The 21,480-nt window shown below is 39.1% G+C and overlaps 7 protein-coding genes across 9 annotated transcripts; 4 read left to right on the plus strand and 3 right to left on the minus strand.

Moving 5' to 3' along the window:
• Window positions 1-1,703, plus strand: LOC108843267 (chalcone synthase-like). The gene is made up of 2 exons (XM_018616418.2): window positions 1-281; window positions 548-1,703. Exons 1-2 carry the CDS (start codon window positions 86-88, stop codon window positions 1,540-1,542), a joined length of 1,191 nt encoding a protein of 396 aa, XP_018471920.1. The 5' UTR covers window positions 1-85; the 3' UTR covers window positions 1,543-1,703.
• LOC108843266 (uncharacterized) lies at window positions 1,606-5,165 on the minus strand. Of its 3 annotated transcripts, XM_018616416.2 has the most exons (17): window positions 5,034-5,165; window positions 4,827-4,888; window positions 4,599-4,673; window positions 4,361-4,508; window positions 4,172-4,266; window positions 3,965-4,078; window positions 3,781-3,885; window positions 3,618-3,689; window positions 3,404-3,516; window positions 3,201-3,323; window positions 3,027-3,095; window positions 2,862-2,949; window positions 2,703-2,774; window positions 2,527-2,627; window positions 2,315-2,432; window positions 2,061-2,234; window positions 1,606-1,994 (listed from the first exon to the last, which is right to left on the minus strand). In XM_018616416.2, the coding sequence occupies exons 4-17, from the start codon at window positions 4,455-4,457 to the stop codon at window positions 1,776-1,778; spliced, it is 1,560 nt and encodes a 519-aa protein (XP_018471918.2). In that variant the 5' UTR covers window positions 4,458-4,508; window positions 4,599-4,673; window positions 4,827-4,888; window positions 5,034-5,165; the 3' UTR covers window positions 1,606-1,775. The 3 variants fall into 3 exon arrangements, with proteins under 3 accessions (XP_018471918.2, XP_018471919.1, XP_056858871.1); XM_018616417.2 differs by having other exon boundaries at window positions 1,815-1,984; window positions 4,361-4,673; XM_057002891.1 differs by having other exon boundaries at window positions 1,815-1,987; window positions 4,361-4,673.
• A 965-nt stretch (window positions 5,166-6,130) lies between these two features.
• LOC108841082 (exocyst complex component EXO70B1-like) lies at window positions 6,131-8,461 on the minus strand. Its single transcript, XM_018613862.2, has one exon. The coding sequence runs from the start codon at window positions 8,404-8,406 to the stop codon at window positions 6,292-6,294; it is 2,115 nt and encodes a 704-aa protein (XP_018469364.2). The 5' UTR covers window positions 8,407-8,461; the 3' UTR covers window positions 6,131-6,291.
• A 2,346-nt stretch (window positions 8,462-10,807) lies between these two features.
• Window positions 10,808-11,381, plus strand: LOC108841496 (zinc finger protein KNUCKLES). The gene has a single exon (XM_018614255.2). The coding sequence runs from the start codon at window positions 10,839-10,841 to the stop codon at window positions 11,370-11,372; it is 534 nt and encodes a 177-aa protein (XP_018469757.2). The 5' UTR covers window positions 10,808-10,838; the 3' UTR covers window positions 11,373-11,381.
• Window positions 11,382-12,238: 857 nt separating this feature from the next.
• Window positions 12,239-13,741, plus strand: LOC108825884 (uncharacterized). The gene is made up of 5 exons (XM_057002892.1): window positions 12,239-12,527; window positions 12,742-12,840; window positions 12,920-13,028; window positions 13,140-13,328; window positions 13,417-13,741. The coding sequence occupies exons 1-4, from the start codon at window positions 12,346-12,348 to the stop codon at window positions 13,266-13,268; spliced, it is 519 nt and encodes a 172-aa protein (XP_056858872.1). The 5' UTR covers window positions 12,239-12,345; the 3' UTR covers window positions 13,269-13,328; window positions 13,417-13,741.
• A 1,626-nt stretch (window positions 13,742-15,367) lies between these two features.
• Window positions 15,368-17,323, minus strand: LOC108843261 (mitochondrial phosphate carrier protein 3, mitochondrial). Its single transcript, XM_018616409.2, has 6 exons — window positions 16,885-17,323; window positions 16,416-16,777; window positions 16,276-16,319; window positions 15,967-16,181; window positions 15,751-15,875; window positions 15,368-15,662 (listed from the first exon to the last, which is right to left on the minus strand). The coding sequence occupies exons 1-6, from the start codon at window positions 17,206-17,208 to the stop codon at window positions 15,623-15,625; spliced, it is 1,110 nt and encodes a 369-aa protein (XP_018471911.1). The 5' UTR covers window positions 17,209-17,323; the 3' UTR covers window positions 15,368-15,622.
• Window positions 17,324-20,461: 3,138 nt separating this feature from the next.
• Window positions 20,462-21,310, plus strand: LOC108842552 (glutaredoxin-C8). The gene has a single exon (XM_018615500.2). It carries the CDS (start codon window positions 20,523-20,525, stop codon window positions 20,937-20,939), a length of 417 nt encoding a protein of 138 aa, XP_018471002.1. The 5' UTR covers window positions 20,462-20,522; the 3' UTR covers window positions 20,940-21,310.
• Window positions 21,311-21,480: the final 170 nt, after the last annotated feature.

The following is a 21,480-nucleotide window of genomic DNA, read 5'->3' on the forward strand; positions in this document are numbered from 1 at the left end:
CGCTTCCTAAATATACATACACACATAACTTGCTTACTAAAGTCACACATCGATCAAACTCTAGTGAAAACCTAGTTGGTTTAATATGGTGATGGTGGGTACAACCTCTTCGTTGGATGAGATCAGAAAGGCACAGAGAGCAGATGGCCCTGCAGGGATTTTGGCGATAGGCACGGCCAACCCTGCGAACCATGTGCTCCAAGCGGAGTATCCTGACTACTACTTCCGCATCACCAACAGTGAACACATGACCGACCTTAAGGAGAAGTTCAAGCGCATGTGTATGTCTTAACAAACCCAACTTTGTATTTTTCTCCATTTAGATTTTCGGCATATACTTCATCCGTTTATCATTTTTAGTTTTTAAAATATGTTTTACATTTTCAAAATTCATATTAAATCATTTATCAGATTTATCTTTATTTTTAGTTCATTAATTAACAAAATAGTGTATTAAATATAGATAAAACAGAAAGTTTAACTTAAACTATACTTATTAATGAACCGTAATGAGTCCCATAGTTAACTTGATTATGACTCTTAACAGGCGATAAGTCGACAATAAGGAAACGACACATGCACTTGACCGAAGAGTTCTTGAAAGAGAACCCTAACATGTGCGCCTACATGGCTCCTTCTCTCGATGCTAGACAAGACATCGTGGTGGTTGAAGTCCCCAAACTAGGCAAAGAGGCAGCGGTGAAGGCCATCAAGGAGTGGGGTCAGCCAAAGTCCAAGATCACACACGTTGTCTTCTGCACCACCTCAGGTGTTGACATGCCTGGTGCTGACTACCAGCTCACCAAACTCCTAGGCCTTCGCCCTTCAGTCAAGCGTCTCATGATGTACCAGCAAGGTTGCTTCGCCGGCGGCACTGTCCTCCGTCTCGCCAAGGACCTCGCTGAGAACAACCGTGGCGCACGTGTCCTCGTGGTCTGCTCCGAGATCACAGCCGTCACCTTCCGTGGCCCTTCTGACACCCACCTTGACTCCCTCGTAGGACAGGCCCTCTTCAGTGACGGCGCAGCCGCGCTCATCGTCGGTTCGGACCCTGATGTCTCCGCTGGAGAGAAGCCAATCTTCGAGATGGTGTCTGCTGCTCAGACCATCCTCCCTGACTCGGACGGTGCCATAGATGGACACTTGAGGGAAGTGGGACTAACCTTCCATCTCCTCAAGGACGTCCCTGGACTCATCTCCAAGAACATTGAAAAGAGTTTGGACGAAGCGTTTAAACCGTTGGGGATAAGTGACTGGAACTCCCTCTTCTGGATAGCTCACCCCGGTGGTCCAGCGATCCTTGACGACGTTGAGAAAAAGCTAGGACTCAAGGCTGAGAAGATGAGAGCCACACGTCACGTGTTGAGTGAGTATGGAAACATGTCTAGCGCGTGCGTCCTCTTTATCTTGGATGAGATGAGGAGGAAGTCTGCGGAAGATGGTGTGGCCACGACAGGTGAAGGGTTGGAGTGGGGTGTCTTGTTTGGTTTCGGACCGGGTCTCACCGTGGAGACAGTTGTCCTACACAGCGTTCCTGTTTAAACAGAAAGCTCTCTTCCTATAAATGCCTACCTACCCTCACATACTTACCATCATCATCTTGTCTTTGTGTTTTTTTTTCCTATCAATTTAAGATATTATTTGTAATGCAATAATTAAGGAAGCATTCATTTAATGTGAAACATGTGGACTTGCTTTTTTAATTGTCGGTCTTTCTGTCTTTTAGTACAACATCTCTTAAATTTATAGGTCTTGTTTGATATCTAATCTTGTTTTTACATCCACAAGGTCTCAAACTCGTTATATTTAGATTGAAAACGTTGTTCCCTTGCGTTGAGTTCATCTTCAGGATTCATCTGAGGCTCATTATCTACTACCTCTTCATCTTCATAGTCACCACCACTTCTTGCCTTGAGTACCATCTCTTCCGTTGTTGTTCCCATTATATCATTTGCTTCCTTCACACTCACGCATCTATACTTGTCTTCTGAATCCTGACCAACCCAATATTAGTTTTACTTACTGAACATATACATATGGAGACAAGATCATCAGCTTACACGAGAGACAAGTCCAAGCTTCTCAAGCTTCTTTACAGCATCATCCACATCAAAGTTGCAACTTTCGTTGAACTCTTCTTTGATGAATGCTTCACATTGCATGTCAAGTTCCTCCTTGCTCGTGGGACGGTCTTGCTTTATCAGCATAAAGAATGAAATGATGACCTCTTTAACCTGCATTTGATCAGCTTTTTTTAGTAAAACACAAGAATATATATCATTAAAAAAGTAAGAAAGTGATTATTACTTAGCACCTCTTGTTGGATGACTTCATCACACAAGTGAAGCAGAGTGCCTCTTCCACTGTCTAGCTGCTTATCATATACAGATTTTGTGATAAGGCTTTGATAATCTACCAAGTTTCTCTGAAACCTACATTTATTCAGGGTAAGTTAAAGAGATAATTAAGAGATTAGTTTAACAAAATTGAAGGTTGTTGTCTGATTAATGAGTTTAAATAGATTACGTGAAATATGTTTTAACGCAGTATGCTACCACCGTGCTAAGTATGGCTGCAATGACTCTGATGTCAGTTTTCTTCAGGCTCACAGAACTTACCACAGTAACCTGTACAAGCAGAGTTTAGTAAATCACATTGTTCATTATCTAACTAAGTCTTTAGAATAATGTAGCAGAACTGACTAGTCCAATGGCAGCAGAGACAAGAAACTTGACCCAGTCCAAAGGTGTAAGACCTGGATTTTTCTTCTCTGGCTGTGTCATTATGAGCAGTCAGTTAATTTATAATCAGTAAGATACATTTGAAATTTAAGCACAAAGTGTTGGTTAATGAATGCTCACAAGTACTATTTCCATGTCAGCCATTGGAATGCTTTTGAAGTGTTTCACATATATGTTCCTTTCTGATTCTCTCTTCCCTGAAACTCTCCTGTTTGAATCCAAAACCAAGATGAGAATTAAACACACATCCCTACAAGTATCCAACTACTACTCTACTTCTGTTACCTGTATACTACAATGATTCTCTCAAAGGTAGGCTCTTGGATGGTTATCTTTTTCATCAAGTTTGAGAGACTGAACCAGTAAGAGATTAGAAAAAAAAAACAGAGAGAAAGTCAATGTTGTAGTTTGTAGCAAATAAGCTTTTCAGAAATGGAAAAAAAGATTTGGTCTAGAAACCTGAGCTGCAGCTTCTCTATGCGGATTCTTTCAATGTATAAACTATCCTTCTCTGCTTCAATGCTAATATCAATATGTTCTGACAAATCTGTTTCCTTCTTTCCATATACTAGTCTTTTTAAACTGTAACAGATGATGTCCGAGTATAAGTTCAGACAACAGATGATGTCTTAAGTATAACAACAGAGCTAAGTAGCTCTCACCATGTGATGGTGAGTAGAAAGATCCAAATACGGACAAGGATGGTATCCACTTTGGCTAGGAAGAAGTAAGCTTTCATATGATCTATCCCAAACCCACGTCTAAATATTATATACTTCAAAGGACATATATACATGTATCAGAGATCATTATATATTTGATTTGATTATGGAAAGCTGTGTGGTTTGAATTCATGATACTGAATGATTAGTTTACCTTATCAGCGAAATGAGGAAGATCTTGGCGGGGAAACTTGGAGAAGAATCTTGTCAACAAACCTGTATCAAGCTTTACACATATATATTATAGCTACCATTAAAGATGTCCATTTCCAAATAATTTTTTTTTTTTGTAGATTGTTATAGTTTTTGGTACGTACCTTAGCTTCATTAACTACAATAGGAAGATTGAGACGATACTGAGCAGAGAGAGCTACTTCTATCTCTTCATTGGTTATCACTTTGAAGTTGCTCTTCTCCATGACCTTGTTAGGAGTTTTTTTTTTCATGCGTTAAATTTATAGTTAAGAAGGAGAAAAAATTGAACTGAAACAAAGATAAAACCTCAAACAAGTGTTGAAGAAATTGGTGTTCAAGAGCATCAATCTCATGAGGTGATAGATTCTGTTGTTGAAGCCTGTGGGCGCCACGGACGGGCTCAAAGAGTGAATACAGTTGCTAACAACACACAATAACTTTTTTATTTTAAAACGTGATTTTTTTGTAAAGAAAGACAAGAAGATGAGATGGATTGGTGATATGTTTTTATACCATAAGATCCTCAAAGTGAAGGTGGTACCAAGCTCTAATGGTGCATTCCACTCTTTGGCAGAATCTCAGGAACTCATCTCTCTCACCGTTCTCAGCTGGAGAAATATCAAAACATGTAGAATTTTGTAAAGATGAGAAACAGAGAAATGTAGAAGAAATGAAAAGGTAAGAAAAGAAAAAAAGAAGAACCAAAGTGAAGGGACAAGGCAGTTGTGAGCTTGTGTTTTAGAATTGGGATCACAGCTTCTCTCTCCAATCTGATTACATCTTTTTTCTTCTCCTTCATCTTAAACTTGTGTTTCTTACCAAAACGTGTAGATGCCTTTCAATGGTATTTCTATGAATCAGAGAAAGAGAGAAAAAAACAAGAGGATTCATAGTTTTTTTTTCTGTAAAAATGTTAGCTGGTGTTCATTTGTGGCTTAACCATTCTTCTCGGAAGTGAAGTTCTTTTGTTTCTTCTCCTCCTCACACATCTCTACATAATTTTCATCTCCATTTCCTTGTCGGTCATTTTAAAATTTACGACCATAAATATTATAAATTTTTTTTGGTCAAATAATATAAACATTTATTTTAAATTTATAAATATAACTCGTCTATGCATAAAGAATTAAACATTTAGTAACTTGAGAGAGAAGGTGAAAAGACTAACAAAAAGGTAGCTGCAGTATCCTCTGTAAGACTGTATCTGAAACAAATCCCACATGGAGAAACCTAAGAGCGAGGTAAGAAGATGCATACAATCAGGGACGTTGGTAAGCAATGCGATAAAGCAAGAAACCAAATTCAACGAATTGGAGAAGAGAGATTGAAGAAAGCCCCCCCTAGAAGGAGAGGAAGTAAAGGAAGCAGAGTATACCTGAACAGAGAGAGACTCAACGGAGGCAGGGAAGAGAGGAGGCAGATAAGACAAAAAGAGGATCTTTGAGAGATTCTGTAATGTAGCAGTCAAACACCCTCCCTGCTGCTTCTCCCTCCGCCTCCATGGACCACTGCTTCGGTTTTGTTTCGGTCACATAGCCGAACCGAACCGAACCGAGTTTTTTTAAAAGAAAACTACAAAAGGTTTTTGCTTTTTATTGCTCTGTGGGTCCCCTAGATTCAGTTTTGTCCTAAAACAATAAGAAAATTCACTGCGCTTTGTGCCGATGTCACTGAGTTTGATGAGAAAAAACACGAAGCTGTCCTTGTGAGCCCTAAACCAACTCTGACCACAATGCAGAAAGGAAAGAAAAGAAAAGATTGGATTTTTACAGAGGATGGAAATAACGTGGAGGAGGACGCTCACCTCAAAATGAGGCAAGTAATCATATTCTCTCTGTTCTTCACCTTTGATGTTAGTTTCTTTGTTTAGTTGGTGATTGTGCTTTTTATAATAATGTTGGACACCTGTTGTTTTCAAGAGCCGAAATGGTTGCCCGTAGGCTTCCCAGCCTGAATGTGTCAACAGAAGCGAAAGCGACTAAGGTTTCGTATGGAGGTATGTTTTGTTGCTAAAACAAGATGTTGATAATTAACCAAACTACATTTTTATTTCCTTCTCCAAATAAAGGTTGGGCAGTAAGATCATGGGACTTCATAGTCTTATTGGTATGTGATTATATAGTCCATTACATAGTCTTATTGGTATGTGATTATTACTGAATCAGTTATGTTATTCTTTGAGGAATATGTTTTTTTTATTTATTCAGTGCGTCCTGAGTTCTCACCAAGATATAAAAGCTTTCCCGTGTGGTCCTTTTCGCAGCAGACAACATTCCACCGCTGCAGGTACTTGAGAAACTCATCTGCTTGCTAGGGCGACTAAACTCATACATGCTCTTTTTATTGACATATTCTTGAATTAGTATTTTCCTTGATCTTGTATTTTCATTTTTAGACTCCTAGTAACTTAATAAAAGGTGATTTGAGTCTGACATTGAGTTCACATAGCTTTACCATGATGCTATCAACGAAGACAAAATTTCTCTTTTATTCATAAATGATGGAACTAATTAATAACTACATTTACACATCCAAGTTGTGGGCATTTAGACAAAACACACAGTAGAATAAGACAGGAAAGTTTCAAAGAAAGTTAAAAAAAAGTGTTACTGCAAGAGAAAAGAAGAAAGAATCTATGTTCTTCGCTTGGCCGTGGCAGCTGAAGAGGAAGAAGTGTTTCCTTCAAAAAGCTCGTCAATGAGATCCTCAATGTCCTCAGGCTGGTACTTAACATACTTCTCAGTCTGCCGACCAGGATCCAAGTACTGTCCAAACCTAGCCATGAAAGCCCTGTAAGCAGGTATCATAACAGCGGTTATAGAAACCCTCAGCTCACTCTGCAGCTGCTCGTCATTAACCACCCACGTGGTCTGCGTCTTGTGTATCTCGTCAAACGTCGCATTAAAGCTCTTAAACCTCTCCTTAAGATTAGGCTTGACTATCTTCCCGTTGTGCATGAGCCCCTCGTGCCCTAAGAAACCAAGCAGCTTCCCCCACGTCTCTCTCTGGTAGTTCTTGTGATAGTTTCTCAGCTCAGAGGACCTCCTCCTGCACCACGTGTCTCCCATCACCTCGTGTATCTCCGCCGATCCTTTGATCTTTTGCACTATGTATCTCCCGTTGTTCATCATGAAGATGCTGCTTAGCGGTATGTCTTTGTAGAGCTTCGACTTCGCCTCCATGTTCCCGTCTAGTAAGTCCATTATCCTCATCAACTGGTTGGCAAAGGCCGAGTTGTCTTCCTTCTTCTCCTCCTCCACCTCCTCTCGCTCCATCGTTGAGTGAGACTTGAACACTTGTTCCAACGTGTCTTTGTACTCACACGCGTACTTGAGGTAGTTCATAGTATACCTCGTTAACGGATGCACCGCGCCTCCTGGCACAGGGGTCTTGCTTGAGTCAGACTTAATAGAGTTCTCAAGATCCAAGAATATGTTAATAGCTGTCTCTCCTAATCTCGAACGAGCGCTAGTCACCTCGTTCCTCAGCTCGCTGCGTAGCTCCTCGGGGAACAGCTTCTCCATATCCGGGAAGCTGTCCCTGAGCGTCTCGTAGATATCAAGGATCTTGAAGAGCTTCTCAGTTGATCGTTTAGTCATGGCCACGGCCTCGTAAAAGCCCAAGAACTGGATGGCGAGACCGTGCGTGACGATGCAGAACAAGCTCCCTTCATCTTCGTCCCCTCCAGGGAAGATCTTCTCAGCGAGTTTGAGCTCTCCGGGGAAGAAGAGAGAAGAGCAGTTCTTGAAAGTCTTGTTCCATATAGGGATCTCTCTCTCGAGCGTGTCCCAGCTCATCTTCAGCACCTCGTCGACGCTCACTTTCTCGAACTCGCAGTCTTGTTTCAACGTACGCATCAAGATGTTCCTCCTCGCTACTAGATAAACCTCTCTGCACTCACACAAGTACCCTCCTCCTTTCATCTTCTCCGCCACCTTCTTCAGAAGCGTGACCATCTCCTCCGAGTAACCAGGGTATTCTATCTCCTCATCACGGCTTTCCGGAGCCACCATCTGGTCGTGATCTTGCGTGTCATCGTTGTGGTGGTCTTGTACTTGATCGTCGGTGACAGCAACAACAGCGGGAGGCTCTTTGATCACGGACTCTTCTAGAAGGACGCGGAACTCTTCTTCCAAGAAGGCCATCGCACGCTGCTGGATCGATCCGGCGTGGTTGATCAAGGGCTCGTGATCGTCGAGACAAGATTTGGTGCTGAGTAATAGCTTCATTAGGTTTGAGACATGGTCCATTGCGTCGAGAAGGGAAGATACTTCCTCTGGATCTTGGTACCATGTTGTTGTTGTTGTCTTAGGCTGATCACCAGAGTCGTGTTTGGAGAGTTTGTCCTCGAAGAGATCCAAGAACTTGCCAACAAACTGCGGGATCTGAAAGTAATCATCATCTTCTTCTGCTTCTTCTTGTTTCTCCTTGGTGATGTCTTTGTGTTGCTCTTCTTGATGAAGGGAGAGACTTGAGAGAAGCTGGTCTAGTTCTTCTGACAAGGACTCGAGGGTTTGATGAACCTCTGGTGCTTCTTGTCCTGATGGTGAGTCAACCTTGTCTACATTGTCTCCATGATCTGTCTTCTCATCGATATTGTCTTTACTGATACCATCCTGATCATGATGGGCATCATCTGGAGGATTAGCATCTGAAACGACGTCGCCTTTTTTCTCCTCCTCTCCACTGGATGATTTATCGTTATGGTCATCATGATGATCATCAGGGTCTTTGTCGTTCTTCTCCATCGGTTATTATTAATAGATTTACGTAAAGCTGAAAAATGTTATGGTGAGAACAGAGAGATTCATGTGTGTTTGTGTTTTCCGTTTAGACTTTAGGATTTGTGGTTGGAGAGGCGATGGAGATGGTCGCAAATCACAATGCCTGAGTCGAAGAACGAGGGTAGCCTTGTTTTTAGGTGGTTGACCGTTGACTTGTATTCTATTTTTAACCCAAAAATGAAAGATTTAAAGTAAAAGTATAATATATATATGCAATTATGAACAATGATTTGATTAAAAAGCGGGTAATGGGGGTGTATGGTGCGCACGCATATTCCTCTCACAATTGTTATACGTGCATGCATAAACCATGCTGCATTTCTTGATGTTTTATTATTACGAAAAACCTTTTTCCTGATTTTCAAATATTTGGGCGCTGTAGCTGTTTTTAGTGAAAATTGGTCGTATGTGTGCATCAGCTAAAATATTAATTACAGTAAAGTTACTAAAGTAGAATAGAGAATGTCAATAGAAAAAGTAGGGCTGGGCATAAAACCCGTAACCCGAAATCCGAACCGAACTCGAACCGAATTCGAACCGAAAAACCCGATCTGAACCGAATCCGAAATCTAAAAAATATCTGAATGGATCTTGTAAGGTGTTACAAAATATATCCGAATCCGAAGTGTTATTAACTGAACCCGAATGGATAATCCGAAAAACCCAAAAACCCAAAAAATATCTGAACAAACTGATCCGAATGTTCGAATTAGTATATAATATAAATATTTAAAATATAAATATGTACTTCAAATATTCAATTTCATATTTATTTCAACATGATATCTAACAATAAGTATCTAAATTTTTTTAAAAATATCTTAAATACTCCATTATATATAAATATAAGTATATATTTTTATATTTTTCTATTAAATTTTAGATTTTACTTAGGGTATATCCGAACCGAACTGATATAACTCGAAACCGATCTGATATAACCCGAATCCGAATGATATATGGTTACTTCGGGTACTATCTGAACCGAACCGAAACCGATGTGTTATATCCGAACCCAAACCGAACTTATAGATTTACTAGAATGGGACCTAGAAGGTGTTACAAAATAGAACCGAAATCTGAAAAACCCGAACCTAACTCGAATGGGTACCCAAACGCCCAGGCCTAAGAAAAAGAAAGGAGGATGACTTTGTGGAGGAGAAAGAAAACTTATGTGTGAATAACTTGTATGTGGGCCTTAAACAGTTAAACGAGATCATAAAATTATTATAACACTGGGCTTAGAAGAATATACAACTATACGGAGACAAAGCTATCTTGTAAAAGTGTGAAACTATCTAATGAGTAGTAGAAGAAAAGGCAAATGCAATGATGAGGAAGTGGGATAGAGATAGTGTGTGATAGGGTAAGTAGTGAGAGAATGGAAAGAATAGGAATGGTTAGAGAAACAGAGAAACCTTCTTTATTTGGCAATTTTATCTTGGAACTTGAACGCTCTTTATATCCTTATTGTCTTCCTTGGCATCACAACAACAAGAAGGTACTATCATCACATCATATCAATCAAACAAACACTTCCATTAATAATATAAAAAGTGTTGTTAAGGATTTCAAACTTTTAATTGAGTTCAGTCAAGTGTTGTGATGATGATGTACTCACTCGTGTTGTATATGTACTGCAGAGTGCACACAACTGTCTAGTCAGAACGTGTCGCTACCAGATTATCTCTCGTTGCAGGATGTAACAGTCCAAACACAAAAAAGCAACCAATCCCTTTTTTCTCTATATAATCAGTATTTTAAAGGGAAATAAAAAGAGAAGTCTTGATCCCATCAACAACAACAACTTCATTTCTCTTTCCACTCCATTCTTCTGGTTATCAATTTAGAATCTCTTTTCCTCTTTTTTAATTAATAGTCTCAATCACTCTAGGTTCATTTATTTTCACAAGACAATTAATGGTACTTAATTAACAAAAAAACACTTAATTAACGTTAACTTTTTCCAATCAAACGAATTTTCTTGAGGTGTTTTCCTCGTCTCAATACCATTCAATTTATTTTATGTTACGGTTGTGTCGTAATAAAAAGATTAATTGAATTCATTTGCTCAATGATGTAACATGTGGAGGAAGTACATGTTTAATTTTGTTCACTTTGAGATATATATCTATATCGAAAGGAGTGTATATTATGTATCCCATGCATATATGGATGGAGCAAAAGGATTAATCGGGATCCGTGAAATCAGTTAGGAGAGAGAGAGAGAGGGCAAAAAGGTAATTTGGAAAGCAGAGATTCTCTGCAACAAACGACGCAAACAAACAAAGAAGAGACAGCTTAAACCCTTTCCCATAAAACCCCCATCAACCTCACTCTCTTTACTCTCTCTCTCTCTCTCTGCCTTTCTCTCTCTGTAGCTCAAAGCTTCGAAAATGGCAGAGCCACCACCGTCGTCTTTCCACCCCTTCGTGGGTCGTCCTTCACCAAAACACCGATCATCGTCATCATCATCATCGAGCAGAAAACACTCCTTCCCCGGAAATACTCAACATCCCTCCATCCACCGTCTCTTCCCGTGCCAGTACTGTCCCCGCAAGTTCTACACCTCCCAAGCTCTCGGCGGCCACCAGAACGCCCACAAACGCGAACGCGCCGCTGCTCGACGCAACCTCGGCGCTGTTGTTGATCATGCTCCATCCCTCATCGACGACGACCCCTCTTTCCTTCGTTCCTCCTACCCGTGTAATCTCTACCCCAACCCGCCTCAAGGATCCACCACTTTCTCGGTGAACGGATCGGCCTGGAACGTCCCGGATCAACAGACGATGGTGATGGTGGGTGGTGGGTACGTCGACCCGTTTCCGTATCCGTATCCGTTTGCGTACCCATTCGGAGTTTCGTCCTGCGACGGAAACGGCATGGTGGAGGAAGAGGAGCCACAGCTGGATCTTTCTCTCCGTCTATGAGTTAGTTTTTTTCTGTTTTGTCTTGTTCAGGTGTGACTCTTTTAAGTACAACTTTGGAGGCTATGTAGCTTTTCTTTATCTTTCCCTTACTTTTTGGTTAACGATCGATTCGATTTTAGTTTCCAATCAAGCATCACCTCTATGTGTTTACATATAGAGCGTTGGTGAATGAACGTATTTGAAAACAAACATTTAATACGGATATACAAACATTACGTTAAAGATGGACAAACACATCAGCATATTATCACCACTGATTCATTCACTTGTTTAGGAACGGTTAAGAGACAAGTGATGAGTGAAAATCGGAATCTCCTAGCCTTTTTTTTTCTCCATGATCGACAACAGAATCCGATTATGTCTCTGTCGGAGGTTCAGTTCTATCACCGTCTTCCGATCTGCTGAAAAATCCCTACCAGCCTCCACCAAAAGTTGTTACGTGTGTGGAATCCAACATCTCATCATCACCCACACGTGACTAACTCACGTGACGCTCATCTCATCATGCCAAATCTATTTTTTTCCCAAATTGAAACAAGTAAACTGCTTGCCGTTTTTAAGCGCCTCACACAGCAACCACTTTTACTCCAGCGTAGCTAGAAGATTTTAACTACGTACGTTTTGATAAAAGTATATGATCCCAATTTCCAATGGAAATGTGGTGGTGGTGTTAGATAAGAAACATGTTTTGCATATAATAGATGTGTTACATACCAATATACCATATATACTGTAAAAAATGCAAAATTTTGACCAGAAATGCAGTTTATTAACAAACTTGAACGGGCCTCTTTTAATTGGGCCGTGAAAAAGAATTGAGCCCATCATTGACTTTTTTTCCTTTCTTCCCAGTAGTGGTAGTAATAATATCGTCGTCGTCTTCGTCTTCGTCGGAAGGTTTACGAGCAGAGGAAAAAAAAATCAATCGCAGATCTGTTTCCAATCTACATTTCCAAATTCCAAACAACACATCATGACGATCCCCTTAGCTAAGCTTCTGATCTCCGCCATGGCGGTTTTCACGCTCTTCTCCGCTTCGTTCGCGACATCGGAAATGCCGTTCATGGTGGTCCACAAGAAAGCTACTCTCAACAGGCTCAAATCTGGCGCCGAGCGTGTCCTCGTCTCCTTCGACATCTACAATCAAGGATCTGCGTAAGCTCTCTCTCTTCCTCAATCCCTCTGATTTTTACATGCTTTCATTTCCAAATCCAATCCACTATCTGATGAGATTAGGACGTTGCCGTTTGAGCTATAAATTAGATCTATCGTATGGATTAGTGTGACCATTTGATCCGATATTCTGATCCCGTTGTTTGCCTGTTAAGAATTTTTTTTAGCTGAGATATTATTTGGTGTTTGATCTCAGGACGGCGTATGATGTGACTCTGACTGATAAAACCTGGATTAAGAAAACTTTTGAACTTGTTAATGGAAACAAGTCACGAACATGGGAGAGACTTGATGCGTCAGTTCTCTCTCTCTCTCTCTTCCTTTTATAGAACTTAGCTGCTTCCTTTTTTCACTGATTTGATCTTTGTATGCAGAGGAGGCATCCTGTCTCATTCTTTCGAATTAGAGGCTAAGGTTAAAGGACCCTTCTATGGCGCTCCTGCTCTGGTTACTTTCCGTATCCCCACTAAGGCTGTTCTACAGGTTTTGCTATTTTATAACCTCCATTTATAATTCTTTCAGATGAAGAGATTGGTATATGCGATAATTCCCCCTCTTAAATCCATTTTCACAACTTTGTTTTTTTGTTTGTAGGAAGCCTACTCAAATCCAATACTACCTCTAAACATCCTCGCTGACATACCTCCAACAGACCTATTGGCCCTGGTAATGTTTGATTTCTTCAAAGGACTGTTTCTTTTCTTTCTCCTTTCTCATTATTGACTTTCATTGTTGTCTTGTGTTTGTGTATTGGATGCGGCTACTATAAATCTTCAGGCCAAGGTAAACTCGATGTGTAATTCTCCCCTTCATGTGAAATCATCAAATGTATATCAGTTTCTCATCTCATTATGTTTTCCATTTGTTGCAGAGGGTGCTTGCAAAATATGGATCGCTTGTTTCAGTGATCTCCATGGTGGTTTTGTTCGTATACTTGATAGCAACACCTTCAAAGCCCAATGCGGCAAAAGCGGGCAGCAAGAAGAAACGCTAAGTTCGTTGAATGAAGTTGAGAAAGGTTGTTGTTTCTGTGCTTTAGTTGTGTGTTAGCAGATTAAAACACAGTTTCAAGACTTGTAAGAATCGTAGAACACACTTTACTGATCGCGTTGCAGAGTACTTTTTTTATAAGTTATTTTGTTCTTCGTAATAACATCGTTTTGAGAGCATAGTTATGAAGGTCTATTTTACTTTGATTCTATGGTTTATTCTGCCTTCTCTTTTGCATATTCAGGTTTAATTCTTTGTTACGTTTAATTGCCTATTTGCTTATATATCATGTTTAATACGCATAGCTGTTTCTGTAGAGTTTTAACTGGTTATTAGTTTCATGAGCTTTGCTTATTTTGTGGGTTGGAAAAGTAAGAGGTCTGACGTGTGCTACACAAAAAAAAAAGAAAAAAAGGTCCGAAGTGTAAAGAGAAACTAGATCATCAACCGCTCGACCGAGCGGGAGTCAATTTTTTTTTATCTTTCTTTTTACTAAATGTTATATATGATTGCAATGTGTATTAATATAAAATTTTGATTAATAACAATGTGTACTAATGTGTTTAAATAAGTAATGTGTTTAATTACTAAATCTGATTTTTAAATTTTATGATAACGTAAAGTAGATTTTTTATATTATTTAAAATATATAGTGCTATATATTTTGTATTTTCAACATTTATTATACAAAACTTACATTGGGGTATATATATGAAAATATGTGTAACATAATATATTTATATATTATATAAACATATGCACACCCGCCCGGGTTTTATTTTTAAAATGTATTCTATATTGTTTAGTTTTATGTAGTATCGAGTTTGTATAATTCAATTTTGTGTTTAAAGAACAATATCAAAACTGTCTTTCGTATGTAAAAATAATACTTTGCAAGCGCGAGTTGTGTTTTTTTATTGTAACACAAAATTTTATATAAAACTTATGTTTTTTGTACATTACAAAATTTAATTTTTTAAAATAATTATTACGTAATTTCAAAGTGGATTTTATCTCTAAAGTCTAATATATTTTGTGTGTAATGGTTAAAAGCATTTTCGATATATATTATATTTCAGTTTAGTTTGTTTTAGTATTATTGTATAAGTATAATACTATACAATATTACTATTTTCTATACAATATATGAAGCTATGTGTTGTTTGTTTTAGAAAGTAGATTAGGCCCAACATAGTTATAAGAATAGTCACATCTTTATGTATGTGTCTGACTTATCTACCTAATGTTATTCGTACTAATAAAATTAATATGGCCAATGAAAGTATACTGATCAATTTAAAATGAATTGTATAGGGTAATTATAGAACGATTAATATTTTTAATATTCTTAGTATATATCTTATCTAAATCGACATGTAATAAATGTAAAAATTATATATGGAATATAGACAAAAAGAAGAACTATATTTAAGAAAATACATCAATGCAAAGTTAGACTATGGTATGTATTATATATAAAGAATAAGATATTTAATTTAAATATATGATGTCCACTTTTAAAAATCCAACTAAAAAAAGTTGTAATGTTCCTGTTTTAATAAGATAGATGACTTGCAGACTTGTTGATAACTTTCTTCTTATTTATTGAAACAAATTTGAGACAATAAATCACTAATGACGACGTTATAAAAAAAAAATCACTAATGACAAGTAACTACTAAATAAATTGATTTGGTCAACTTAACAGTTTTCAAAGGTTGTCATTGCACTACCGTTTAATATAACTACAGACCCCATTAGCACTCGATTATTCAGAATCAGCAGACAATTTGATTCTAATACAGAAATTATGAAGCAAAGCAAAATAGTAATTCTTGGGCGAAAAGTAGAGCCGTAAGTTGAGGAGACCAACAAAAAGTAGCAACAAATCGAGATTTTCAAATGAAACAGCAAAAAGTAGTAAAAATGGATGAGCCCACTCTCTCTATCCTTAAGTATGGGAACAATCCTGAATTAAGTAACACAAATTCCAAAAAAAAAAATAATCCGGGAATGAGCTCACTCTTCCTCATATGTTTATCTTATTTGTTTTTTTCTCCAAACAAAAATCCTAACCATTTTCATCATCATTTAGCAGGGACTGGAGCAGCACCACCGGTGGTTGGCCTGAATCAAATTAAAAGAGTTGAGCGTTAGCATTTTTTGAAGTGGTATTAAAGTACGAGAGAAAGGGAGTGCGAAGAGAGGATCTTACAGGCCAACAAAGACTTTGAAGGCATCATATAAACCCCACTGTGCTCCTGTCAATGTCCCGATCATGACAATTCTTAGAGGAAGCCCTCTAGTGAATAGTCCCACCATACCTATCTTCTTCACCGCCTGCAGCAACATAATACATCATCAAAAAAATCAATAACCATCATATAGCAACACAAATCAATTGTCTTATGGCACTCTTAGAATGTCTTACATCTCCAACGGTTGCTCCCTTGGCATTGTTGAGGAATGACACCAAATTATCTGCAGGGTGGGAGACAATTGCGCAGAACACTCCAGCAACATATCCTCCAGCAAAACTCACACCGAGCTGCAGACCTTTGCTGCACTCGTGTTTGGGGTTGGGGATAGCATACTTGTAGATCATCTCGACAATGGTCTCAAACGAAGCAAACTTCATCATAGTGTCTGTCACAATTGCAGAAATCAATATTATCATCAGCACTCACAAAGTTCCTTGAATATATATCGTGAACCATGTTAAAATAAGCCAAAAACTTACAAGGAATCTGACGTCCCCAGAGTGGTGCAAGACCCTTGTACAAGCTGCAAAAAAAACAATAAAACAGGTAAAATCAGACGCAATCACTCTGAGTTGAATCAAGGAGAAAAAAAAACTGTTATTGATGTCCAAAAACTAACCCTCCGTATCCTTCGGTCTTGACAAACTTGGGAAACCCGTCAGACATTCCCCTGGCGAAACCAGGCTGTGTCTGAACCCGGACCTTGACAGCTTCAAACGGGCAAAGCGCAACATCAGCGATAACCTCAGCGGAAGCAGAACCGGCGAGGTAGATGAGAGTCTTGTACTTGGCAGCGAACTCAGGCCCGGCGAGATCAGAGTAGTACTTCTTAAAGAACTCGTAAAAACCAAACTTGCAAGCGCCCTGAGCACTGTAACCCAACAAAGTAGGAACCCATCCACGGAAAAAGCCTCTGACTCCTTGCTCTTTCAGCAGAACCCCAAAACCAGACGAGATGCTCTTGTACTTGGCCGGATCAATCTACATAAAACCAGACCAAAGTAAACCAACCTAAGATCAACGGATCTAAACAACCTAGAAACTAGATCTAAACACACGGACGTCGGATCTAAAGAGTATACACATACCTGCATATTGCACTTGACGAGATCGAGAGGAGTAACGGTCATGTGAGTGAGACCACAGCTGAGAATCCCGCCGAAGGTACACGCGGCGTAGAAGGAGGGAGAGTACATCTCGATCCCTTTCCCTGGCTCCGTGGGAGACGCGATAAGGAAGCTCTTACGAGACGCCATCGTCGGAGAAGGAGACTTCTTCTCGATGAGATTGGAGGGGGATTGAAACGCGGCGTTGGAGTTGGAGCTCAGGACCTGATCGAGGAGAACGGATCTCGGCGATGAGGAGGAGGAATAGAGGAAGCTAGGGATCAGAGAATTCTTCTGGGATTCCATTTCGGCGGAGGAGGAGGCGAGTGAGAGATGAGTGTTGTCTGGGCGGCGATGTCAGATCTCTCTCACGTTGCCTTAAAAAAGAACACCAATGATGTTAGGGTTATTACCAACTCTCGGGTCTCGGTTCTTTATTGGACAATTATATTCCGTTGTAACAAGGCATATATTTCGCGGTAATTACTAAACTGCCCTTCCGATTTTTTTTACTCTCTACTAATAGCCCATGGGCTTTTTAAAATCCCTTAACCCATAAAACGGTTGGCTTTAGTACTTTCCTGTAATGGCCCATGGGCTTTCTAGAGATGTAATAAACCCATGACCCAATCAAAAGACAATTATAAGACGAAAAGTCGAAAACTGAATAAAGTTGTACAGAGGCGTGGATGAAGTGTTTATACTGAGGCGTGGATGAAGGCAGCATGTGCGGGACTTCGCTTTGCAGCTCGATGGACGGTGCGTTGTTTGCCTCTGGGACAGACAGAGGGAACGTTTACAAGAAGTGTGAGTTTGTGGGAGGGAAGAGGAAGCCGATGAAGACTGTGGAGAATCTCACTTGTCAGGTGGATTTCTTGAAGTTCAACCATGACGCTCAGATTCTAGCTATAGGGTCGAGGATGGAGGAGAAGAGTGTGAAGCTGGTTCATGTTCCGTCCCTAACCGTCTTCTCGAACTGGCCGCCGCAAGAGAGGAACATGCGTTATCCTCGCTGCTTGGACTTCAGCCCCGGGAGTGGCTTCATGGCTATGGGAAACTCTGAGGGAAAAGTTCTGCTGTACCAACTGCGTCATTACAAGAGTGCTTGAAGTGGACCTAGCTTAGCTATGGCAGTTTTGTTATTGTTTTTTTCTGATTTTTTTTCCATTTTTGGAATTGAGTGGGACTCACGCTATTATGTCAACAACTACAAATATTTTGATATCTTAAAAATAACATCGACACTAGAGAAAATTAGTATATCTTTGAAATTGGATCCAGCAAAGCTCTGGAGTAGAGAGTTAGTTCAACAGGCAAACGTAAGACTCCTAACCTATGGTAGATATTTGGTTTCAGGTTCTAATATGTAATATCGGTACAAATGATAACAGGAGAGCTTGATCATGTGGTAGAGGAACTAGAGAAAATTGCAGTTGTGAAATTGCCTGCAGCTAAAGATCAATCATCTCTCTGATATGAAATGTTGAGAAATCATCACTCATATTAGAGAAAGTGAGTGAGAGTTAGACTCAGTCTTGTGTATCTATTTTGTTTTTGTAGTTTATAATGGGAATGGAATGAACGAACAAAACAGGTTGTCAAAGTACTTGGAGTAAATGTGCAGATGATCTCGCAGGGTGCATCTAAGTTTGAGATCTGCTGCTAAATGTAAATTTATATTACCGATGAGCAATAGTATTGTTATATGGTTTGATAATGAAGGAAGTTTGTTTTGTCAGGTAAACATTTTTCATTGATAGTGAATATGATGAAATTGAAGAGGCAGAGCAATGCTTGAGGTCTCTTAACTCTGCCTCTTTGAGACCTCTTCTTAATCCAACACAGCCTACTAAGAATGGGTTGCATATTCTGTGCCAAATTCTATAATCAATAAAATGTCTTTAACGGTCAAGCCTTTGAATGAGAAAAAAGTAAGCGCTTTTTGTTATTCCGAGAACACCCTTCCGCAAAAGCTTATGCATCTTTACTTCTTTCAGGGTTATAACTGTCCAACCGACCAACCAACTGCAGCTGGTCAACAAAAAATACACATCTGATGACATGTGTTACGTAAGAGCTTCTGTAACGACCTTCGATTTAAAGTTGGTCCGACAGACGTAATCCCTCAAGATTTCTTTTTGTTTTTTCTTTCAATTATTAAATTACTACCTTAAGCCAAATATTTAAACCAATATTCAGTCCAATATAGCCAGCTTTAGATTATTCACCAAATCTTAAACCAATGAAGGGACATATAACTCTTCGGAGTCACTTAAACTAGCTAATATCCACGTCCTAACAAGCCTCCTTTCTTTAATTAAAAAAAAATCAGAATATGTTCAGATACTTGTAAAATATGAATAACTTTATGAAATTATTTTATGATTTTTTTTTCATATAGAATGGATGAGAAGTGATGACTCTGTATAACAGTGGTACCTACATATTTCGTAACAAGTTGTTTGTGCTGACAACCATTTTTTTTTTTTGGGAGGGGTCGGTCAAACATGAGAATCAAGAAGGCGAAATTGCAGATAAGAAAAGGCAACGCATGCATGATGGAAGCCAAAGTTGCATGTGACCATCCTTGTTAAATTCAACCTTTTTCAGCCTTTTAGTAAGCTTATTATATATATCTACAATTACTATCTAAATCACATCAATTATTATCAACAGAACTTGCTACATATATATACATCATCTATATAAATACCAAGATACTAGCAAGAACACATGCCAACTTGTTGTTACCATACATCACGAACACTGACATTCTGATGTTAGCAAGTAAACGCTGGTTGCAACTATATCAACAGTGTCTTCTTTTAAAAAGCTCATTCCAAGCATATTGATGAGTCCTTTATTCCTTTTTCTAATAAACATATCCCTCATTGGGCCTAGGTTAAATGATTATACGAAATTCGATCATGGTTACATTTTTAACCTCATATAAAATACATATGCCTAGCTATGTATGTGTAGGATCGATGCTCTAGGTGGATTACATTCCAAAGAAAATATTCCACCTCCTTTTCTGATCATATTGATAATGATATTAATATGTAGCTTGTTTATAGAGAGATTGATTAGAGGAATTTGAGCATAAAGTGAACATGGAATATAACGGAAAACCACCGGCCATATCCAAACATTCGACCTCATCTCAATGTTACGACTTGCTCACATAATGCTGGCACTTGGCAGCATCAAAGTTCTTATTCGACGCGTCTCTGTAATTTTTATATTTTGGACCAATTTCGCAGACAATAGCTACTTAGTGTGTTGCACAAGAAAAAAGCTACTTAGTGTAACTGTATAATTAAGACGTACGTTTTACAGTAATAACCAGCAAGAATGATAGATATCATTGCCAACAATACCCCAATTCTACTAACCTGTCTAACTGAGAAATATCATACATATTCTACATTTAAAATTGTTTGGAAAGAAACTGGAAAACATATATAAACTAAATAAAATATCTACCAATTAAACGTAGAAGTTCACCTTCTATAAATAGTCTGCATGCCTCTTACTCTTTCCCCATCCCAACCAACTCACAAACACACACACACACACACACACACACACACTCTATCTCTCTAACTAACAAAGCAAAAATGCAATACAAAACCGAAACTCGGGGCTCGTTGTCGACCTACAATAAGGTGAACAACATGAACGTGTTCCCGTCAGAGACTCTGGCTAGAATAGAATCGATGGCAGCAGAAAACGCGGTGGTCATATTCAGCTTGAGCACTTGCTGCATGTGCCACGTCGTCAAGCGTCTCTTCCGCGGATTGGGAGTCAGCCCCGCCGTCCACGAGCTCGACCTCCACCCTTATGGAGCTGATATCCACCGAGCTCTCCTTCGTCTCATCGGCTGTTCAAGCGGCTGCGCTTCCACTTCTCCGGGGGCACTTCCGGTGGTATTCATCGGTGGAAAGATGGTAGGAGCAATGGAGAGAGTGATGGCTTCTCATATCAACGGCTCACTCGTCCCTCTTCTCAAAGATGCTGGTGCTCTCTGGCTCTGATCCCAACCAAAGTCCACCTTCTTCTTCTGCGTCTTTTTTTCTTCCTTTTTTTTCGTTTCTTCTCTTTTTGTTTGTTTGTTTAAAGAACAAAAAAAAAGAGAGTAGGTTAATCAGTGTTGTCCAAAAAAAAAGTTAATCATAGTGTTCAAATAGAGACAATGAGGTGAGAAGAGTGGTGCGTCTGTTCTAAGCTTAGCTAAACACTCTTTGTTTATCTTAACTACACTAATACTCAGTTTCAAAAAAAACGAAAAAAAAACTACACTAATATATATTTAGTAATCTCTGTCTCTAGAAAGCTTTCTTATCTCCACTTTTACAACTTTGACTGTTAAATCTTCAAAAATAATGGTCACATTAAGACAAGAGTAAGGCTTTTGTTTTTTTTTTTAACAAAGAGTAAGGCTTTTTTCATGACCTAAAATCTTAACCGTAATAACTGTTAACGGTGGGGAAATTAATTGCCTCAGGGGTCCCCACACCAGATTACGTTGACACCTACCAGCAATAATCTGTGACTTTGACCCGACCGTTGTGTCGG

Source organism: Raphanus sativus, chromosome 2, assembly GCF_000801105.2.
Source record: "Raphanus sativus cultivar WK10039 chromosome 2, ASM80110v3, whole genome shotgun sequence".
NCBI lineage: Eukaryota > Viridiplantae > Streptophyta > Magnoliopsida > Brassicales > Brassicaceae > Raphanus > Raphanus sativus.